The following is a 19,379-nucleotide window of genomic DNA, read 5'->3' on the forward strand; positions in this document are numbered from 1 at the left end:
GTAAAGGATGTAAAGGGTTTTGTGTTTCTTTATCTCCATTCATTTGTTGTGTGTATCGTCTGTGCCTTTTGTTTTTAAATGAGTCCTGAGGTGAACTACTCTACCACCCAACTGGCCCATAGGGAAAACTGATGACTGATATAGGAGTGCTACGGAAAAAGATCACACAACCACACACACACACACACACACACACACACACAAAATCATACACAAAACACAATACCATGATAACTGCTCCCAACCAGCCATGTTTTCCTCTTCAGTACACCTCACTGCACATGACAGAGCAAAGCACACATGGGGCACATTAACCTATCCCTGTCTCTCTCACACCACACACACACACACACATACATTTATTTTTCCTTAGGGAAACACCAGCTGGGGCATGCAGACTATGGCGTTACCATGGCAACAGCATCTATAGGTGTGGCATCGCTGACTCGACAGTAAGGGAGTGGGGTGCGGACATGTGTGCTTGTATACTATGTGTGTGTGTGGTGGATAACGGATGTCTACAGTCAAACACTGTATTATGACACCATACCATAATAGCTAATCTTATTCTTAAAAAAGTTAACCAAGAACAGTTTTCTGGTGTTTCTTAAAGCTGTCGACGCTTTATGTTAGTATTTATTAGTGATATAAACAAAAAAAGAGCCTGCAAAAGTAGACGAGCCATAGTTTTTATTCACTTTTTTGTGTTATTTTTTTTTTTATTGGTCTTTATTCCAACACAAAGCCATTTAATGCCTGTCATGCAGAAGAAGAAAACAGTCATTATATCTTTTTCAAATAGTTTTCTTTTTTTACTTTGTAAGGACATTTAAGTGCCTCTTCAAATTTAAATTGCTAAACAAAACATCTGTCATCAACCTTAGATTCAAATTTCACTCATGCACCAGAGGGCGTTGCAACTTGGAAGTCTTTCATATGAAATGCCCCAAAGTGTTCATACGACCCCAAACAAAACAGATTTCCAAAGCCTTTAAAAGCTTAATAGCTTTGATAAGACTCAACCCCTTAGTCATCTATCTACCCTCACTGGGCGAGTCCTCGCAATTAAACTGTGAATATGTCTTTATCAAATTTGTATGTGTATCCAGTTACAGCAACGCAATGTGTGCGACTACATTGCTCTGTCATTAGTAGAAGTATTAAAGTAATTTGAATTGAATTAGGTTCAAGCAAGCTATCTCATTTCATCCAGAGAAATGCCTAATTGAATCTGTGTAATCTCTCATCAGTATCTGGGTGACATCAACACTACAGTCTGTTTCTTTAATGACTAAACATGTTATCATCACCCTGAGCATAATGGAACGCTCTCACCTCTATTTTTACCTACGCACACACTCATTTGTAACGGTGTGTGTTTGTACCTTTTTGTGTGTATCCTTGTGCAGGCTTTTTGTGCGTGCTATTTTTGTGTTTGCCGTGCGTGTTACATTTGTGGGGTTTCTGTCTGCGTGGATGCTGTGGGAAAATGGTTGTTTACTCTCCTCACTCTTCTGTCTGTGTGTGTGTGTATGTGTGTGTATAAGAGAGAGAGAGAGTGAGGGAGAGAGACAGAAGTGTGTAGCCTACAGGCCTGTTTAGCAGAGAAACCGTGGGGTTAGGAGGCGAGGGAGAGGAGTGCAGTCTGGAGTCGTACTTAACAGTCAAACATCATTAAAGTCTTCTCCGCTCCTTTGTGTGTGTGCGTGTGTGCCCGAGTGTGTGTCTCCGCGTGTATCATCAGCACGTCGTGTGTATTTATATCTGAGTGCGAATGTGTTCGTGTTTGTGAGGATGAAAATGTTTTTTCTGTCATCCCTGTGATGTCTAGGTTACTTTTTGCTTTGTTTTCCTTCTCATCGCCACTGACAGCGCTGTCATGTGCACACACACACACTCAACAGATCCAAAGAAACAACACAAATGAACCTGGAAAGATACAATACATTTCACAAGAGCGCCAGCGTTGTCTATACGTACATAATAAGGACACACTCAAACACAAATGGCGGCAGTGTCACACACAGAGAGGACATTCACCCCTTCAGGCAGCTAATTGTCAGCATATATCTTTGGCCGTGATGACATGCACACTGATACACACAGACACACACATACACACACACTCTTGTTGTATTTCACTCTCAGTAATGGTCCTCTCATCAAAGTGCTGATAGATGTTTCACCAGGTTGATTAGAGAGAAGGGGGCAGGAAGAGGAAATGCTTTAGTACTGTACAAGTCTTTGAGCCAGAGACAAAAAGCAGGAAACCAGGTGAGTCACAGAGGAAGAGACATTAAAATATGAATGGCAGAGTCAGATAAGGACAGACGGAGAAAGACGGAGAGAACTGGCCACATCCACAGCTGCTTGCAAAGACAACAAGATCAGTGACCGTCTTTATTTCATTATCCGCGTTGCTTTCACCGCTGGTAGTCGAGGCTGATGAGAGCCAATCAGGGAGCAGCCGTGGGCGTCTACATCATCGTTTCATAAAGGTCTCTATTGACGCCCATCCAGACTACAACACACCCCCGGACTGTCTATGTTTGTGGTGCTCAAAAACACCAGCTTTGTGTGGACAGGAGGTGAAAACGTTGCAAAAACATGCATTTTATAACAACAATGTATTTAATGTTAGCTCCATAGAGAAGAAAGATATATATACTATATACAGTGGCAAGAATCAAGATTTGGAATCTTTTAGTTTTCTGCACTAATTGGCCGTTTAATGTGATCCAATCTACATCTAAGTCATAAGTATAAACAAACACAATGTGCTTAATCTAATACCTCACAAACAATTATAATATTTCATGTCTTTATTGAAGATGTCCATTAAACATTCACAAGTGCAGGTGGAAAAAGTAAGTGAACCCTTGGATTTAATAACTGGTTTTATGCTCCTTTGGCAGCAATAACCTCCACCAAACGTTTCCTGTAGTTGCAGATCAGAACTGCACAACACTCAGGATGAATTTTGGACCATTGGTCCTTACAGAACTACTTCAGCTGAGCCATGTTCTCAGGATGTCTGGTGTGAACGGCTCTCTGGAGGTCATTCCACAGTATCCCTATTGGAGTCAGGCCTGGGCTCTGACTGGGCCACTCCCAAAGATGGATTTTCTTTTTTTTTGAAGCTACTCTAGATGATCTAGGTAGTAGATTTACTTCAGTGTTTAGGGTCATTGTCCTACTGCATCACACAACTTCTACCAAGCTTCAGCTGGTGGACAGCCACCCTGACATCTGTAGGATGCCTTGGTAAACTTTGGAAGTCATTTTGCCCTTGATGATGGCAAACTGTCCAGGCCTTGAGGCAGCAAACATGCTGGTATGCAGTGCCATTTTTACACCATACGTACAAAATATATATATATAAAAAAATGAAATAAAATAAAATCTTAGTTTCATCAATCCACAAATGATTCTCCCATTAGTGTTGTGGAGGGGCAAACTTCAGGCCTGCAATGGAAAGCAAAGCAATTAATGCAGAAAACTAGGAAATTCTAAAGGCCACATACTTTTTCTTGCCATTGTGTGTATTTATGGACTTTGTTGTTTTGATTTTATAGTAGTGACCTCCATTCATACTTCACTGCTGACATAAGGCGACACAATGGGAGGTCATTCCATTACAATTGTGTGTCAGCAGATACATACAGTTACTCAGCTTTAAAACGCTACCAACCAAACAGAGCTCCTTCTTGATTCTTAATGCGTTGAAGTGCACCAGAAGCTGTGCCACCGTGCAGCAGATGACTGTTTCGCACACGTTCGCATTTGCTTTGACTTCCGCACATGGGTGTTCTCATCTGACAGCGATGAGAGTGACCCCCCCCTGTCCCCCCCAACACACACGCACACTTTGCAAAAAATTCCCATCCAAAACTGAAGAAAGAGAGAGTGACAGAGCTGATGCAGAAAGCAAAAAGTGTGCAGCAGGAGGGAAAGAGCGCAGTTTCAGGAAAGAGAGTGGAGCCGTGTGATGCGGAGAGGCACTGTGCTGTGTGCAGTCTCAGTGGGAGTGTAGGTGGATGTCATATCCTGTCCACCAGCTGTCACTCAATCCAGGGGGTCTCTGCTCTGACACCACACTGACTGACAGCTCGCACCAGTGCACTGTATCACTGTGTGTGTGAATGCGTATGTGTGTATTTCTGTCTCTATATAAATATATAGGCATCCAGCTGCCTGAAAGGGTGAATGCCATACGGTGTGTGTTTGTGTGTGTGTGTGTGTGTGTGTGTGTGTGTGTGGAGAGGGGAGGGAGAGGGGGGTAAAAGGTCACTGTCATCAGTCTCATATTCGCTCCCTGTCTCTGTACATGTCGTCACTGTCATTGTATAAAAGGAGTAGCGGCTTGTCTGATGCTCTCTGATCATATGACACATCAGCACAGTTATTTTCATGTATGTTGTTCACTTATGTTTCCTTCTTATCTACACACACAGATATAATTTTATCACGTGTCAGATTTTCTTCTTTTTCACCTTCCTATTCATCTACAGCAATGGGGGATGTGAAGGATTAGATAGAAGCTATGTTTATATGAATATGCATGAGGGTTATAAAATCAGTCAAGGGCGGCTCCTTTAATGAGTCTTTAATTACTTTAACAGGTCTCTGATTATTATTGTTTCAAATGTTTGCAATAATTACCTTCAAATCTCAGTTTGTCAAAGATAAATAAAGTTGAATTAATACATATAGAAGCAGATGGAACAAGCGTGGCCTTAATCTCATGTACAGTGTGTTTATGTGGTAACTTAACTTCACAATCATACGACTGAGGGTTGAAAAGAATCAGCCAAGTAACAACCTCTGCAGTGTGTTGTCATGTCAACCTCACCTTGCATGTTGTAGCAGCATCACCCACTACTAATAACTAAAAGAAAAATGCCTCTTTAAGAAGTTGAATGTTTGCTTTGCTGTTGATATCTGACTCTAAAAAGTGTTGAATGTGTGTGTGGAAGAGATGTGATTTGTAAACACTTTTCTTCAAAGGTGGAAAAGTGCTAAATCAGTTTACCATAAAATGGCCCTTGTTCCATCAAAAGGTCATGTGGTATTAAATCGGGGGCATTGCCAGACTTCTTAAACGGAGTTCGCTGCAGAAGCTCGGCCAGAGGTTGAGTTCAGCCTGAATCCAAAAACAGTTCAAAACCATGACCTGCAATTTCTTAGGACCTGAGCAGAATTTTACTAAGAATGCCGGTGTAATAACTTAAAGACATGCACCCCATTTTAGCCTCTATCTGCACCAATTCCTCCTGTCTTTGGCATTTTGCCTCAGCGTAATTGTTAGACCGACTCACTAATGCACCTTTGGCACTTAATCATTCAAAAGCACAAGTTCCAACACTCCACCGTGTGGCCCGAACACACATACAGACCATTATTGGACACGCCAAATGAAAAATGCAATGAAAAGAGCACTTTCATTAGCTCGGACTCAAAGCTAGGCTCACCTTTCTGAGGAAAAAAAATCAGGGGTGTAAATATAAAAAGTTTAATGTTACCAACACTCCCTCTACTGCTCGTATCGTTTTACATGTGCCTAAAAGCCCATTATACCCGTGTGAACCTGTGTGAATATAACAGTGGAAACCAGGCTGGAGGGCGCAGAGGGATTACAGCATTCTGGAGAGGGGTGATATTGGCCCTCGTACGTATATACAAACCCCTATAATGTGTGCATGCCTGTGTGTGCGTGGGTGTGTAATGGGAGATAGGAGGATTCGAGGGCCTGTGTGCAATAATCCTGCTCTCTATCTCCCCCAAAAGAGAGGAGACATAGAGTTGAAGGGGGGGGGGCAGAGAGGAGGCGAAAGAGAAGCCAGATCAAGGGATAGCGAGGTTTCCTCAACAATTGGACCCCTCACCTCAGACACACACACACATACACACTCCAACCAGGCCCCCACCCTCAACCCAGCCCCTTTTCCTACCCCCACTGCCACCACCACCACCACTCAGGGTGTTACCATGACAACGGGGTTAGAGGCTAGCCCACGAGCTGAAAAAGAAAGAAGGTGCATTCTGACATGAGCTTAGATCTGAGTGCTGCAGTCTGTTTAGAATGCATTCCTCTCTTTTTTTTTTGTTTTGTTTTCATTGGAATGCGTTCTCTCTCTCTCTCTCTCTCCCTGTTTCTTTCACTTTGCATCCGTGCTGGTAAATGACGGAGACTTCTGTCTGTTTTCCCTGCAGGTTTTCATACTTGTCAGCAATTATCTTCCATTTCATTTCTCATTCACACCGTCGCTCTTGGAGTTGTTTGTTTTTAGTCACATCCCTTTTACACCGCTCAAGGTACTTGGCTTTGTGCTCCTTCTGCAAGAATTAGCAAACAAACTAGTTCAAAAGCAAACAACAACACGCTGATTTGTGCCACAGTTAACACTTCTACCTTTCTGTGTTGTGCATTTTGAATACCTGGCCTTAAGAAATAATATTTCCTCCGCATGCATTGATGAGGATGTTTCTGCTGTTAAACAATTACGGAACTCAAAGTTAAATCCTAAATGGAGGATCACTGACATTGTCTGATTGAATAATCGTGTTCATTAACTGTGTTGTGCAATTGTTAACTCTGCTTTCAAAGTTGTGCTGAAAAGAATATACAAGCATGCAAACTGGACAAAGTAAAAACAACAGAGGGGTAACCAATTCAGCATAGAGCAGACAACAAGACAAAATCAAGAATCTCACACAGTCAACAACAAGCTAGTTGTTGTGAGTGTGAGTGTATTATATATGTATAAATATGTGCATATATTGAGAATTTCTCCCCATTATCATCCCTTTCATTTATTTTCCTGTTGGGTGGTCCGTTTTTTTCTCTCTCTGATGCTGGGTGATAGCAGTGTCAATTTTCACCCGGGGAGGGAGGGGTGCGGTGATGTCATGAGACGAATCCGCCTAATTGGCTCGCTGCGAGGGGAAGGAGCCCGAGTGCATGTTGGTGTAAATTAGGTGATGGATCACACTGTGCTGTTATCTATAACTCATATTCACACACTCACACACACACACCACCTCCAGCGTCTATAGCGTGTTTCCTGACTCCCATCATGTATCCATTCAAACTATATACGACTCCCCTGTTAGAGTGGAAACATCTAAACGCACCTTGATCTTAAACAGGCTCTCTGCTTTGGTAGCCTGGTGTTACTTTACTTTCTCCCCGACTCAGCCCTCACCTAAAATAGAGCTCCATCCATTAATAGTGCTACCCATTTGGAAATCAGACATATGCACTACATGGGTGAGTGCACACCCACACACACACACACACACACCAATCTCTTTTCCTCTCTTCACCCCCCTGGGAAAGCAAAGTCCTGCATCAGCTGCTAAATTGCCTAAACTCTCTCATCTGCTAATGGGCTACCTGTCTTCCTGCGCGTCTGCCTCTCTGTCTACATTAATGAGTTTCTCTTGTCTGTCTGTCTGTCTGCGTCTGTGCCTTCCTGAATGTCTGATGTCTTGTCTTTATGTATTCTGGTTGTTTTGTTTTGTCTGTCTTGAGCTGCTTCTGCTGCTCCTCCGCTGTCTGTCTGTCTGTCTGTCTATCTGTCTGTCGATTTCGTAAAACTGTTGGTTTCTTTGTTTTGATCTGATGGGGTTTTTTTTATGCTGCTCTACATGACTGTTGTGTTGATGAATCCGCGCTGTCGACATGCACGTCTCTCCAATGAAATATGAGTCTATGCTTGTACACTGACATGAAATATACAATAAAGTAACAAGTGGAGCCAGCTCACATCTGTACTTCTATGTTAGTGTTTTCTCTGCCAGTGCTTATGCATATGAAGAATAGTATAAATAGCAAAAGGTTACAGTTACAGTAATAACGGCAGAAGTAGCTGCACAAGGAGAAATGGAGAGAATCGTAAAACTAAATATAAGGGCAATAGAAGTTATAGATGGCAGGGTAATACTATCACCAACGGTAGACCAGCCGAAATCCTATTTGTAGTAGTAATAAACTTTATATATGTGGAACTCTTTTAAGCGTTATATGAATGAGCCCTTTATATAAGAGAGTGAAAATAGAAGAGGTCGACAAGATGATGAAAAGCATGAATGCAATCTATGTAGGAGTAACACTACCCATAATAACAGCAGTGGTAGTGGTGGTAATAATAGAAGTTATAGAAATGACTGTGATTAGATGATACTACTAGCCATATAAGTATTAGTAGTCTTGCATTTGCCTGGGGTATACTAGTGCTGATAGTACAAATCGTATTTGCGGTAACACTGATATTACAGTTGTAGTAGTAACAGCAGTAGCTATTATGATCATAATGGTTATTGAAAGAGTAGATACGTAGATGCATACTTAGACTACTCATTGTAGCAGTAGAGAGCAGCTGATTGTAGTAATAGAGACTGTGGCAGTAGTAGTGCTAACAATGATGTACGTACGCAATAAAGCTTATATTTGTGCCTAATATAAGTAAATCCTATACAGTCATTTGGTTATTATAAATAGATCTAATAGTAGCAGCAGAATCACTGTGAATAAGAACCGCAGCAGCAGTAGTAGAAGTAGTAGTAATAGTAGTACACAGTAAGTGGAGTTATTGTCCCTGTAGTTGTTGAAAGATGGCAACAACACTGTACACAGCCCAACAAATATGATGATATGTTGCTATGCCAACCAAGGACTCAGCATAGCGAGGGCATAACAGTGGCACAGACCTGCTCATTGTAACCAGAGTGGTAATATCTGGGTCTTTGTAAACGTCTCCCATTGTACTTCCTCCACTATGCGTCTCCCCCCTTTTTGTCACCACTGGAAATATTTTCTATCCTTCACCCTCTTCACTCCTGAGCTCTTGAGTCTTTACTTCATCCTCGTTTTCCCTTGTCGCACACACATACACACACTTACACAGTGTCTGTAGCTACTTATGTTGAGGGCTGTGAGAGAAAGATGTTTCCCAACAGTGAAACAGCACAACAAAGCTGTACAAATAGCCTCATACTCTAGTCTGTACTTGGGATGGATTCAGATAGATGGCCACCAGTGTATGTGTATGTGTGTGTGTAAGATTGACACTGTTTATGCCCTTTACATGTTAGGATATAACAAAGCAGATCTTTGCGTGTCGTTGTTTGTCCTTGTCAAAGCACTTTTTATTGTGTGTCTGTATTTCCGTCTCTCTGTCAGTGTGTCCCCTCTGATGTCAGTCTATTTCTTGAACCGTATCATAAATAGAGCCCCACTGACATTTCAATTTGCCCCATAACCCTTCATACACACACACACACACACACACACCCCACACACACACGTACACACCAAGTTCATTGTTGAGCATCGGTTCAGTGGCAGGCCGGCCTCTGCTAGGTTTCCACGGAGACAAGGAAAAGCAATAACTGCACACTTGACCCCTCTGCTCTTTTATTGGCCTCTTCTCCCCTTCGCACACACACACACACGCGTACACTCACACACCTCAAATCTAATCTGGGAGAGTGAGCCTCCATGGCGATATTCCTCCCATCCTCCCCAGGGGATTGGAGAAGAGAAGAGAAGGGGAGAGGAGAGGAGAGGAGAGGAGCAGGGAGAGGAGGAAGTTAATAATTTCATCTTGCAGTGACCTGGAGATGATAAGATCGATTGTTTGGCTCTTGTAGTCTCCTCATATCACACACACACACAAACACAAACACACATACACACGCAAAAGCTGGCAGGTGGGAACGCACTCTGCAAACAGGGATCATCACAGTTTCCCATGCTTTTTCACACCATCTCCTCTCCTCTTTCTCTATCTCCCTCCCTCCCTCTATCTGTCTGTCTGTCTGTGGCACTAATTCAACAACAGTCTGATGACTTACTGAAACTTTATAATTGTGAGGGATGATGGAGGGAGAGAGGGAGATGAACTGTGGGCAAGAGGGAAAAGAGTGCGACCGAGTAAAAACAGCCTGAGCTAAACAGAGAGAGAGAGAGAAAGAGAGAGAGATTGAAGGAAAATATTAGGAGGAACGACAGGCTGGCCTTAGCGACAAGGCTGTTTACTGTTTATTTTGGTCTCCGGTCTCATTTCTCTTCATATTGGCAGAGTCAAGATGATTTCCTTTCTCTGTTTATTCCTGTGTGGATTTCTGTATTTTGTGTATATTTGTGTGTGCGTGCGTGCCTGTGTGTCCTCTTTTTGCCTCATCTAAGATCATCTATCTGAACTCAATCTTTCCACAATCACCGGTTGTTCTAGCGTCTCCACATAACATCCAAGTCCCCGTGTGGGAATTCCTTTCCTTACCTAAGCAAATAGTACTCGAGTACATCTGATACATAAACACAAACTCACTTTGGGAGAATATAGAGTTCTTAACATACAACAAATTCAGATTTTCAAACATTTATATATCATTGATTGTGTTTACATGGACTTCAGTATCCTGGTTTTGATGGTTATCCCGATTTTGATCAAATTCGGGATATGGTTCTTACATGCTCAAACACAAAACCGGGATACTGAAGTCAATGTAAAAGCAGTTAATGGTTTTTATTCACTTTTCATATTGTTATTATGGATTCAGTCGAACTAGGTGCTGATATCTGCCAAGAAACTTGACTGATGGGGTTTTAATCATCACACACACACTGGATTGTGCAGTATTTGTAGGTAAATAGGCATTTATTTTCATGTTTCACAGCCCCCGAGTGCCATTCTTTGTGCAAAAAGAAATGCGATGCTTTCAAATCTGAAATCTGATCCGTTTGCTTGTGCGTGTTGAGTGTACGAATTGTGTGAGAGTGTGTGTTATTATGAGCCATCCTGAGTGACCACAATCAAATGCTAAAGCTGGGTCTCCACAGTTCATGAGAACAATAAGAGCTTACTCATGATGATTTCTACGTCTTAGTAATCAGGTCAGGGTCGATTGGATTGGCTCTTGTATCTGAGTATGTGAGTGTGTGTGTGTGTGTGTGTGTGCCTGAGTGAGTGTGGAGGGCTGCACACAATGCTGTTGCTCCCCTGCGGTGATGCCTTCTGTAACACAGGTGTATATCTCTGCGCATGTGTGTGTATCTGTGCAAATGACACCAACCATCACACATGTATTTTACCTCATTATTCTACTTCTATTAAACTGCTTCTTGTACTGTAAAATGTGCGTTTCTATATATATTTAAGTTCTCAAATCCTCTCTGGAGCTCAGATCCTATTATCCACGGGATTTACCCGAATAAATAAAAGATGAATATGGAGTGTGCATCTTATCTATGGTCTGTTTCCATGTGAAGACGCTGTAGCAGCTACATTTCGTGACACTGTGGTGTAAATCCGCTCCCACTGATGTCTTGTTTTCCTCTGCTTGTTTACTTGCTGCAGTTCTCCAAGGAGAAGTACCTGCTGGAGTCTCCTCCCGAGAAACTTCGCAAGGAGCTGGAGGAGGAGCTGAAACTGAGCCCTGCTGACATCAGGAGCCATGGCTGGTACCATGGACACATACCCAGAGAGGTACACACACACACACACACACACTGTATGGAACACTGTATAAACAGCACACATGCACAGTGGAGCAGATTGTGCCAATCGTGACATTGGAAGTCCTCAGTGGATGTTTAGGAACAGATGGATACACGCATACTTTCCAAGGCAATAAACCCTTGAGGTAAAACACAGCCTGTGTACAGTCAGTGTGTCGCAATGGACACACACACACACACACACACACACACAATCAGACTTGCATGCAGAAAGCCTTTTGCAGACAACTTTATGAAAGTCCTCAAAAAACACAGACATTATTAGTTGATCTACAGAAAATGAATCCCTTCTGATATAATCAGTAGTTGATGATTAATTGTTGAAGTCATTAATGTCAAAGGATTATGGGAGAAAGCTTAATCATATTTTAAATGAAGTATCTTTGGAGATTTCAACAAAACAAGTCAATTAAAGACATTGGAGCCCAGGGAAGTGATGATGATGATGATGATGAGTTGGTTTTACATTGTGTGTTTTGATTAAACCAAACCAAGATTATTGTGCTCCATCTAAAACAGCTGATTTTCACACCTAAAAATAACCCAAATTTCATGTCTTGTTCTTGAGAAACCCACTGAAGATGACAGAAAAGCTTCAAATGAAACTATATAAATAATTGCATTCTGAAAATGATGTATTGCTGCTGCATTTTCTATTTCAAATCATAATAGATAAAAAAAATAAAATAAAAAACAGAACTAATTGAGATAAAAGTCCAAACATAATAGTATTTCTGTGTGGGCTGACGCGGTTGTCAACCAATAGTATTAGTTGAGCGATTACTTGGCCAAAATCTCTGGCTTTGAAAGCACAGTTTAAATGCTTTACACACAGAATGACACTGATTAATGAATCCCATCATCTGTCACAGCTCAGTAGAAATTGCTTTAGCGTTCAGAAGGAGGGAAACTCTGCCAAACAGACAGCTGCACGTGTTGCTGATGTACGCAATTGGATTTCACAGCTGGTGACTAAGACATGGAGACACACACAACAAGAGACCTGCGCCCACACACACACACTGCGTGCACATGTGGAGGGTGTACTTGTAAATAGACACAGCCTCTGTCTACCGATCAACCTCTGTTCCCCGTCTCTCCATCCCTCCAACAAACACACACACACACACACACACACCCAGATTCAAATCAGCCATCTGTGAGTTTCTCCTCCTTTTAATTTACATAAAATATTCATGTATTCATAGATTTGCCCCAGTGTAAAGTTGGGGAAACCCTGAACGCTCCGGTTTCCAAAACAACACTTAATGACTGGTTCTCACACACACACACACACACACACAGACACACACACCCTGTTGGCGGATACTGTACATTAGTGTCCCTAAATCCCATCCTTCCTTCCTGCTCATTGTCTTCATCCTGTTCCGTTGTTCTTCCCTTTTAAAGTTAAGACTTTTAGGATGTGTGTGCAGAGAAGCGGGAGTTTTCTGGAGTCACATTGTTTTTATTTACTTTGTTCCAAATTGCCATGAAAAACATGATTCATTCTTAAGAGCAATGAGGGATTAAATAAATAAATAAAATCCCACAAAAACTAAAAAAAAAAAAGAAAAAAAAAAGAAGAGGGTCCTGCACTTGTTTTCATGTGTGTATATACTGCCTCCTGCTGGTCATTGACTCTCTGTGCTGCATACTTCATGCCCTGTGATGGGTGAGTTTAAAGTGTTGCTACCTTCATGTAGATTTTTCTAAAGGAAAAACCGCTCAGTTTGAAATATGTTATGGCCACCGGGTCAATATGTGTGATCTCTTCACAGAAACCACAATGTTTGGCATCAGCAAGATCTACAGCCTGAAGCTGTCCCGTTGACCATCAGCGGCAGATTGCATTTCTGGGACGCTTGTTTTTGTCGATAATTTCAAAATAATAACTTTTTACAGAAGTGCTGAACTCAATAAAAACGTGTCCTCAGAAAGTCATCCCGGCCGTCGTGGCTGACATTTTAACCGTCATTGCCAATTCAAACTGTGCATAACAGAGACAGTTTGGCAGCGAGAGACGTAGTTTGTGTTTGTTCAGCAACACAAACTGTCCTAAGGCATTGTCATAAATAATCATGATTCTCTCCATTCAATTATTAAACAGTCAGAGTGTCAGTAACAAAATGTTCACACACATGCTCCCGCTTCAGTGAGCCAACTTTGCTTCCAGCCCTTTAGGATTGAAGATTTTCATGTCTCCCTTTTTACTAATTTAAAAACATATACTTTTTTTCCCTCCTCCTCTGTCAGGTGTCAGAGACTCTGGTTGTACGTAATGGAGATTTCCTGGTGCGTGACTCTCTGACCAGCGTGGGCGACTACGTCCTGACCTGTCGGTGGGATAACGAGGTGCTGCACTTCAAGATCAGCAAAGTCTTGGTCAAATCCAATGAGACCAAGGTTTGTATTCAGCTTTTACTGACAGTCTGTCTCAGCTCTCAGCTCCTCTTAACTATGAGTTTTGATGTGCTCTGCCTTTCAAACTGTTCGCTCTATTCGCTCCATTTGTTCTTATGCTGTAATTTTAACATAGATCATGTGGTGCTGCGCATTTACTTTATATTCTAGAGCTATAAAGGGCAATGGAGAATATTTTGATATTGGTTTGTCTAATGCTAAAAGATTAAATGAATCAACCACCCCCAGTGTTTCAACCACTCATCCTGTCCGTCAGGCTTTAAGCCTCTTTCTCTTATCTTAGTTCAGACCCTCACTGCACTTGAATGAAATGCATTTTGACAAGGCGTTTAACACCTTCAGCAACTGGACCTTCATCCTCCATGAGAAAGGTTGTCTGTAATGATGGAGGAGGCAGTGTGCCTTGTTGGCCAGCTGTGCCTTTCCATTCTGTCCACCTCCAAACCTTAGTTTCCATTCAGCCTGCTGATTCTGTTTCATTCTATCACGAGTTTGAAGCAGGCGATTGATATTTCTGCACTGTGTAAACTGGTTTTAAGCACTGTGCAAATAACAGAGGACCAGCAGCTTTTTGAAAGAGATCTGTAACCACTTGATACAAAACATAGGGGGGAGACGGAGGGGAGACCTCCCCTGTAGAGTTATCGAGCTTCAAACGAAAACACGTGCTCTGATTTTCTCCCCTCCGATAAAATCCACTAGTTTTTATGGTACAAGTTAATTACAGTAGGTATATAAAACCCCCACAGTTGGTATTTTAAATGCTGTCTCTCTTCACCCTCAGGTGCAGTACATGCTGGAGACGGACAGTTTCGACTCGGTCCAGGAGCTTGTGCGGTTCTACATAGGCCAGCGCAAACCAGTCTCTCAGTCCAGCGGTGTCCACATCTACTGTCCGGTCAGCAGGACCCTCCCCCTGCGCTACCTGGAGGCCACCTTCGCACTGGCCAGCAGCAAGCAGGGCTCCGCCTACTCACCGTCCAGTCAGAGAGGAGCGTACATCAAGAGGAGGAGCGTCACCATGACCGACGGGCTGACGACAGAGAAGATGATTCCTCACAGGTGAGCCGGGACGAAAAGAAGTGTAACGTTATTGTGTGTCCTTCAGATGCAGCTCCCCATCTGAGCAGCCAATAATGAAATCCTGACCGTTCTCTTTTTTTCCTGAGTTTTCATATCATGTTTGCCTTTGTTTCATTCTTGCTTTATGTCATACATACGATCAGTGACTCAGAGAGTCCCAGCCCAGTTGAGACACCAGTGGCACCTCCAGAACCAGAGCCGGAACCTGTGCCCAACAGCAGGTTGTGTGTTTGTGTGACACCAGTGTTGTGTTTGAGCACTAAACTAGTGAACGTACCTCCCACGTCCCCACAGTCCCCTCACTCCACAGACACCAGTAGCACCTCCCTTAGTAATAAAGTCCTGTTAGTGCGTTCAGAGCAACTTGTTTCTCGTGACCTCCTCTGCACCGGCTCACTCAACTTTCAAACAAAACGAGGCTGTATGAAACTACAAACTACAAATATACAAAATATGTTGTGTACAGTGGAAATAAATGTTTATCCTCTTAGGGAGTTTTTTAAGTTCTTTAATCTTGTATTCCATGGGACAAAATCGGTGGTACTAACACACTGTACTTAAAGGGATAGTTCAACATTTTGGCAAATTGGCCCATTGCCATAATCCCTATAGTCATAGCAGCAGGTTCGGTCCTTTTAATTGTCGGTGCAAGCTATTTTGAGAACGGCGGAGCAGAGCCGCAAGCTGCTCAGAGCTACGCTACGGAGGCTAATGGGATTTCTTGGTTTCCCTCATCAAACTCATCAAATACACAATCCAACAACTCCAAAACGCTCTGGTGGACAAGTTGTGACCTGCACATTCACCACACTATGAGATAATAACAAAACGTTACGAGACAGAGTTGTTTTTGAGGCAAATTCAGAGACTGCTGCTTGCCGAAAAACTGCTCCGGACGGAAACACGCATCGGCGGTCTTGCATGAACCAAGAAATTCCATTAGCCTCTGTAGCGTAGCTCTGCGCACGGCTCTGCTCCGCTGTTCTATAAATATCTTACACCAACAATTAAAGGTAACAAATTAACGAAGAGTATAAGGATTATGGCAATGGGCCAATTTGCCAAAATATTGAACTATCCCTTTAAGATGTGTGGAGAAATATATTTTCACCAATACATTTTGTTAATGAGGCTTGTTATTTTCTGGATGTTCTCACATTGTGCATGTGTTTTTGGCTCTTTCTTTTTAAGCCTTAAACCCATTTTAATCCATAAATAACCTGATATATAATATATGTGCATCCTGACGTAGAAGAATTACCACTCTCCCTCCTCTCACCCTGATGTAATAAACATTAACATTCTTCACCGCACCATTCCTGTCACCTGAAACTGATCAACGTGACGTCCTGATTTGCACTTTTGCACTGTGTGTGGTTCCCCTCAGCACCGTGACAGCTTTAAGTTCACACACAAAGATTTTTAACATCTTTAAAAAATGCTGTGTTTGCAGCCCGTCGACAATCCACCACCACAAAGACGCAATGCGGAACTGTGCAATGAGCATGGACCAGATTCAGGAGTACCGCTGCCCCTTGTCACCTGTTGGGGAAACCCCGCTGTCTCCCGCGTATAGTGCTAGTAAGTGACAGCGACACACACACACACACACACAAGCTCAGATGCATGAATAGAGAATAAATGCACGCCCCTCAATTTCACAGACACATCTTCCGGAGGCGGATTGTAAGACTCCTCTCTTTTTTTCCAGTCACCAGGCAGAGAGCCCACTCCAGCGGGCGGGTTCTGGCTGTCGTCCCACCCTCCCCTGCGATGCGTCGTTCCAGCGACCCCCAGCTCAGCCCCTCCGCCACTAACAACCCTCCAGAGCATCCGGCGCATACCTCTCATTCAGCACACTCCTCGCCCGCCCACCATCCCGGCTACCAATCACATTCCTCAGAAACAGCAGGGAGCTACTGTGACCTCAGACCTTGCCCCGCTGGCCCCCCCAAGCCCCCCGCCAAGAGCTACGTGGAGCGGTTGCGAGTCGAGGAAGGGAGGGAGGAGGGAGCGAGGGAGGAAGGAGAAGGGATGTTCTCTGCTCCACAGGTGGAAACGACGTCTTCATTCAGACCATCCAGGTACGAGACACAAAATTCCACATTATGTTTCCAAAAGACACTCAGTCTAGATGAACAGGACACACAACACCGAAACAGCTTTTGGAGTTTGACATATACACAAACCATACAGTAAGAAACCTGCAGTAACTGGTACACAGCAGCCTGTTATTTGCACCAACAATGCATGACTCTATTCCCCCCGTTGAGTTAAAGCAGAAGTAAGCGGAATATTTGTGTTAATATAAGTCTTAAATAGTTATATCTTCCGACAGCAATCACTTATATAGAGTGTTTATATATATGATATAGCGCCGCAGCTGAGCAATTAGCGCGATATAGCGCATTTAGCGTGCGCCCCTGTCTGTGTATCTATGTGCAGGCAGAGATCAGAGATCAGAGATGGTGTTTTAAATAACCATGCTACCGTTTCACCAGCTCTCATCTCCGCCAGTCAGCCTCTCAAACTGTCGCCTCGCTTTTTTTTTTTTTCTGTGAGAGACTGTGGCGGGCCCTAACGAGACTAATTAATGGGAAACACTGCTGTCAGTCCCTCTGCTCTGCTGTAAGCCGAGGAGAAAACTTTCCTTGTATCCTACAACCTTTATCCAATGAGGAGAGAGAACGGCATAAAGGGGCGGTCCTCTCTGTGTGTGCAGCCAAGGGATGCGCATGAATGTGGTGACGTAGGGACGAGGGCGGGGACTGCTAACTCCATCGGCTCACAAGAAGTTAGCCAAAACGACCGGATCACTTACTTCTGCTTTAAATATTACATAGAATGAAAAAGATTACAGTGGTCACGTTTTGAAAGTCTGTTTTCCAAGGCAGTCTGTTTTCCAAGAAAGTAAGCAGTCACTGTGAAGTGTTCAGGTTAGACAAAACACACACGACAGACAAAGAAAAGAAAATCATAAAGCATACTTGTTAAAATTCAGAGGGTGGATGAAGCCGCAGGGTGTTTTGTGATTCATAAAGTAAAGCAGGCTGTATAAATGAATTGGTGAAGTGTAGGAAAAACAATATCTGCAATGGGATGTGAAAGATGCATACAAACAAAGGAGATTTATTCAACCTGTAGTTTACCAGTGTTTCCTAATGTAGGTACCTGTCTATCCCAAGTCTCTGTACACAGAGTCATATTCTATTAGGATGTAAAGTTGCTGTGTGGAAAGGTCAATACATCTGCTGACATTTTGTCACAAAGGGCACTAAAACGAGAGTGAGGCAATTTTGTCCAGGCGCTGCAGCACGGCTACAGCATGAGTGAGCAGACACTGGGAGACAGACTTGAGTAAACGGCTGACGGTCCTGTGGGAAAGGGCTGGAGGGCAGGCAGACTTTATACTGTGGTCATAGTCACAGCAGATACTGTATTTTACAAGGCCTGCGGCGCCGGGGGAGGACACAGTGTCCGAGGCTTGTAGAACAGCAATGGTACGTGCGGCAGAGATGGAGCGAGCAGCAGTTTTGGACATCAAGAGAGTCCCCCTGTGGATTTTTGGTGCTGGGGGGTTACTGTGCCAACACTGGAGAGACTGGCAGTTAAGGCAGTAAGGGCTGCTCATGTTTTAGGCATCAATGTGAACCGGGGACTGGTTAGTTGAAGAGAAAACAACATAATTAGGACACATGGATGGTTTGTTATTGGCCAGACAGTCCAGTCCCTGACAACACATGCAGCCAAGCTTCCACCCAGAGGACAGGTCAGCTTGCTGTCAGGGACAGGCTCAGTAAAACTTTAGTTTGTTTGTTTTTTTATAGACAGTCAACCACTGACCCCTAATGATCATTTTAATTATTGATTCATCTGTTTTACGGATCAGTATATGAATTCTTTGGTTTATAAAACGTTTTTGAAAAGTTTCCAACTGTGCAAAACTCAAAATTATAGCACAGACATTTAGTTCTGAACAACATATGACCAAATATGAAATTATCCTGCAGTTTGAAAACCTGGAAATTTGGTTATTTCTTCATTATTTTTGCTCTTGAAGGTGGACTGAAATCAGATTATCTCCTTAAAATGAAAATAGTGAAAAACATCTTGTTCTCCCAGGTGATGTGACAAAACATGGTTTAGGGTTTGTCCCTGTGGTGCTGATGGCCACTCTGACCCTTAGTAATTCAGATGTAAATATAGTGTCACTGGTATATCCTCAGCTTTATGATACTAGTTTTCATTAAATGAACAAATAACCTTAAGCCCCCCTGTTAAGGAGCTGTGGGACTGATTTACAACTGACTCATTCATCAGCACAGCTCTACAGATTTTAGATTTACCG

General features: G+C 42.9%; 1 protein-coding gene across 5 annotated transcripts in view; it reads left to right on the forward strand.

Annotated features, from left to right (window-relative positions):
• sh2d3ca (SH2 domain containing 3Ca) overlaps window positions 1-19,379 on the forward strand; it is a 61,483-nt gene that overhangs the window by 35,873 nt on the left and 6,231 nt on the right. For 3 of the 5 annotated variants that reach the window (XM_085793730.1, XM_085793729.1, XM_085793732.1), the window contains 6 exons: window positions 11,364-11,492; window positions 13,781-13,930; window positions 14,733-15,010; window positions 15,175-15,252; window positions 16,485-16,612; window positions 16,743-17,115. In XM_085793730.1, the coding sequence (XP_085649856.1) occupies window positions 11,364-11,492; window positions 13,781-13,930; window positions 14,733-15,010; window positions 15,175-15,252; window positions 16,485-16,612; window positions 16,743-17,115 (1,136 nt within the window). The remainder of the gene's footprint in view (window positions 1-11,363; window positions 11,493-13,780; window positions 13,931-14,732; window positions 15,011-15,174; window positions 15,253-16,484; window positions 16,613-16,742; window positions 17,116-19,379) is intronic. The other 2 variants (XM_085793731.1, XM_085793733.1) reach the window with 1 other exon arrangement.

Source organism: Trachurus japonicus, chromosome 12 (assembly GCF_045865225.1).
Source record: "Trachurus japonicus isolate A0001 chromosome 12, Traja_1.0".
Lineage (NCBI taxonomy): Eukaryota > Metazoa > Chordata > Actinopteri > Carangiformes > Carangidae > Trachurus > Trachurus japonicus.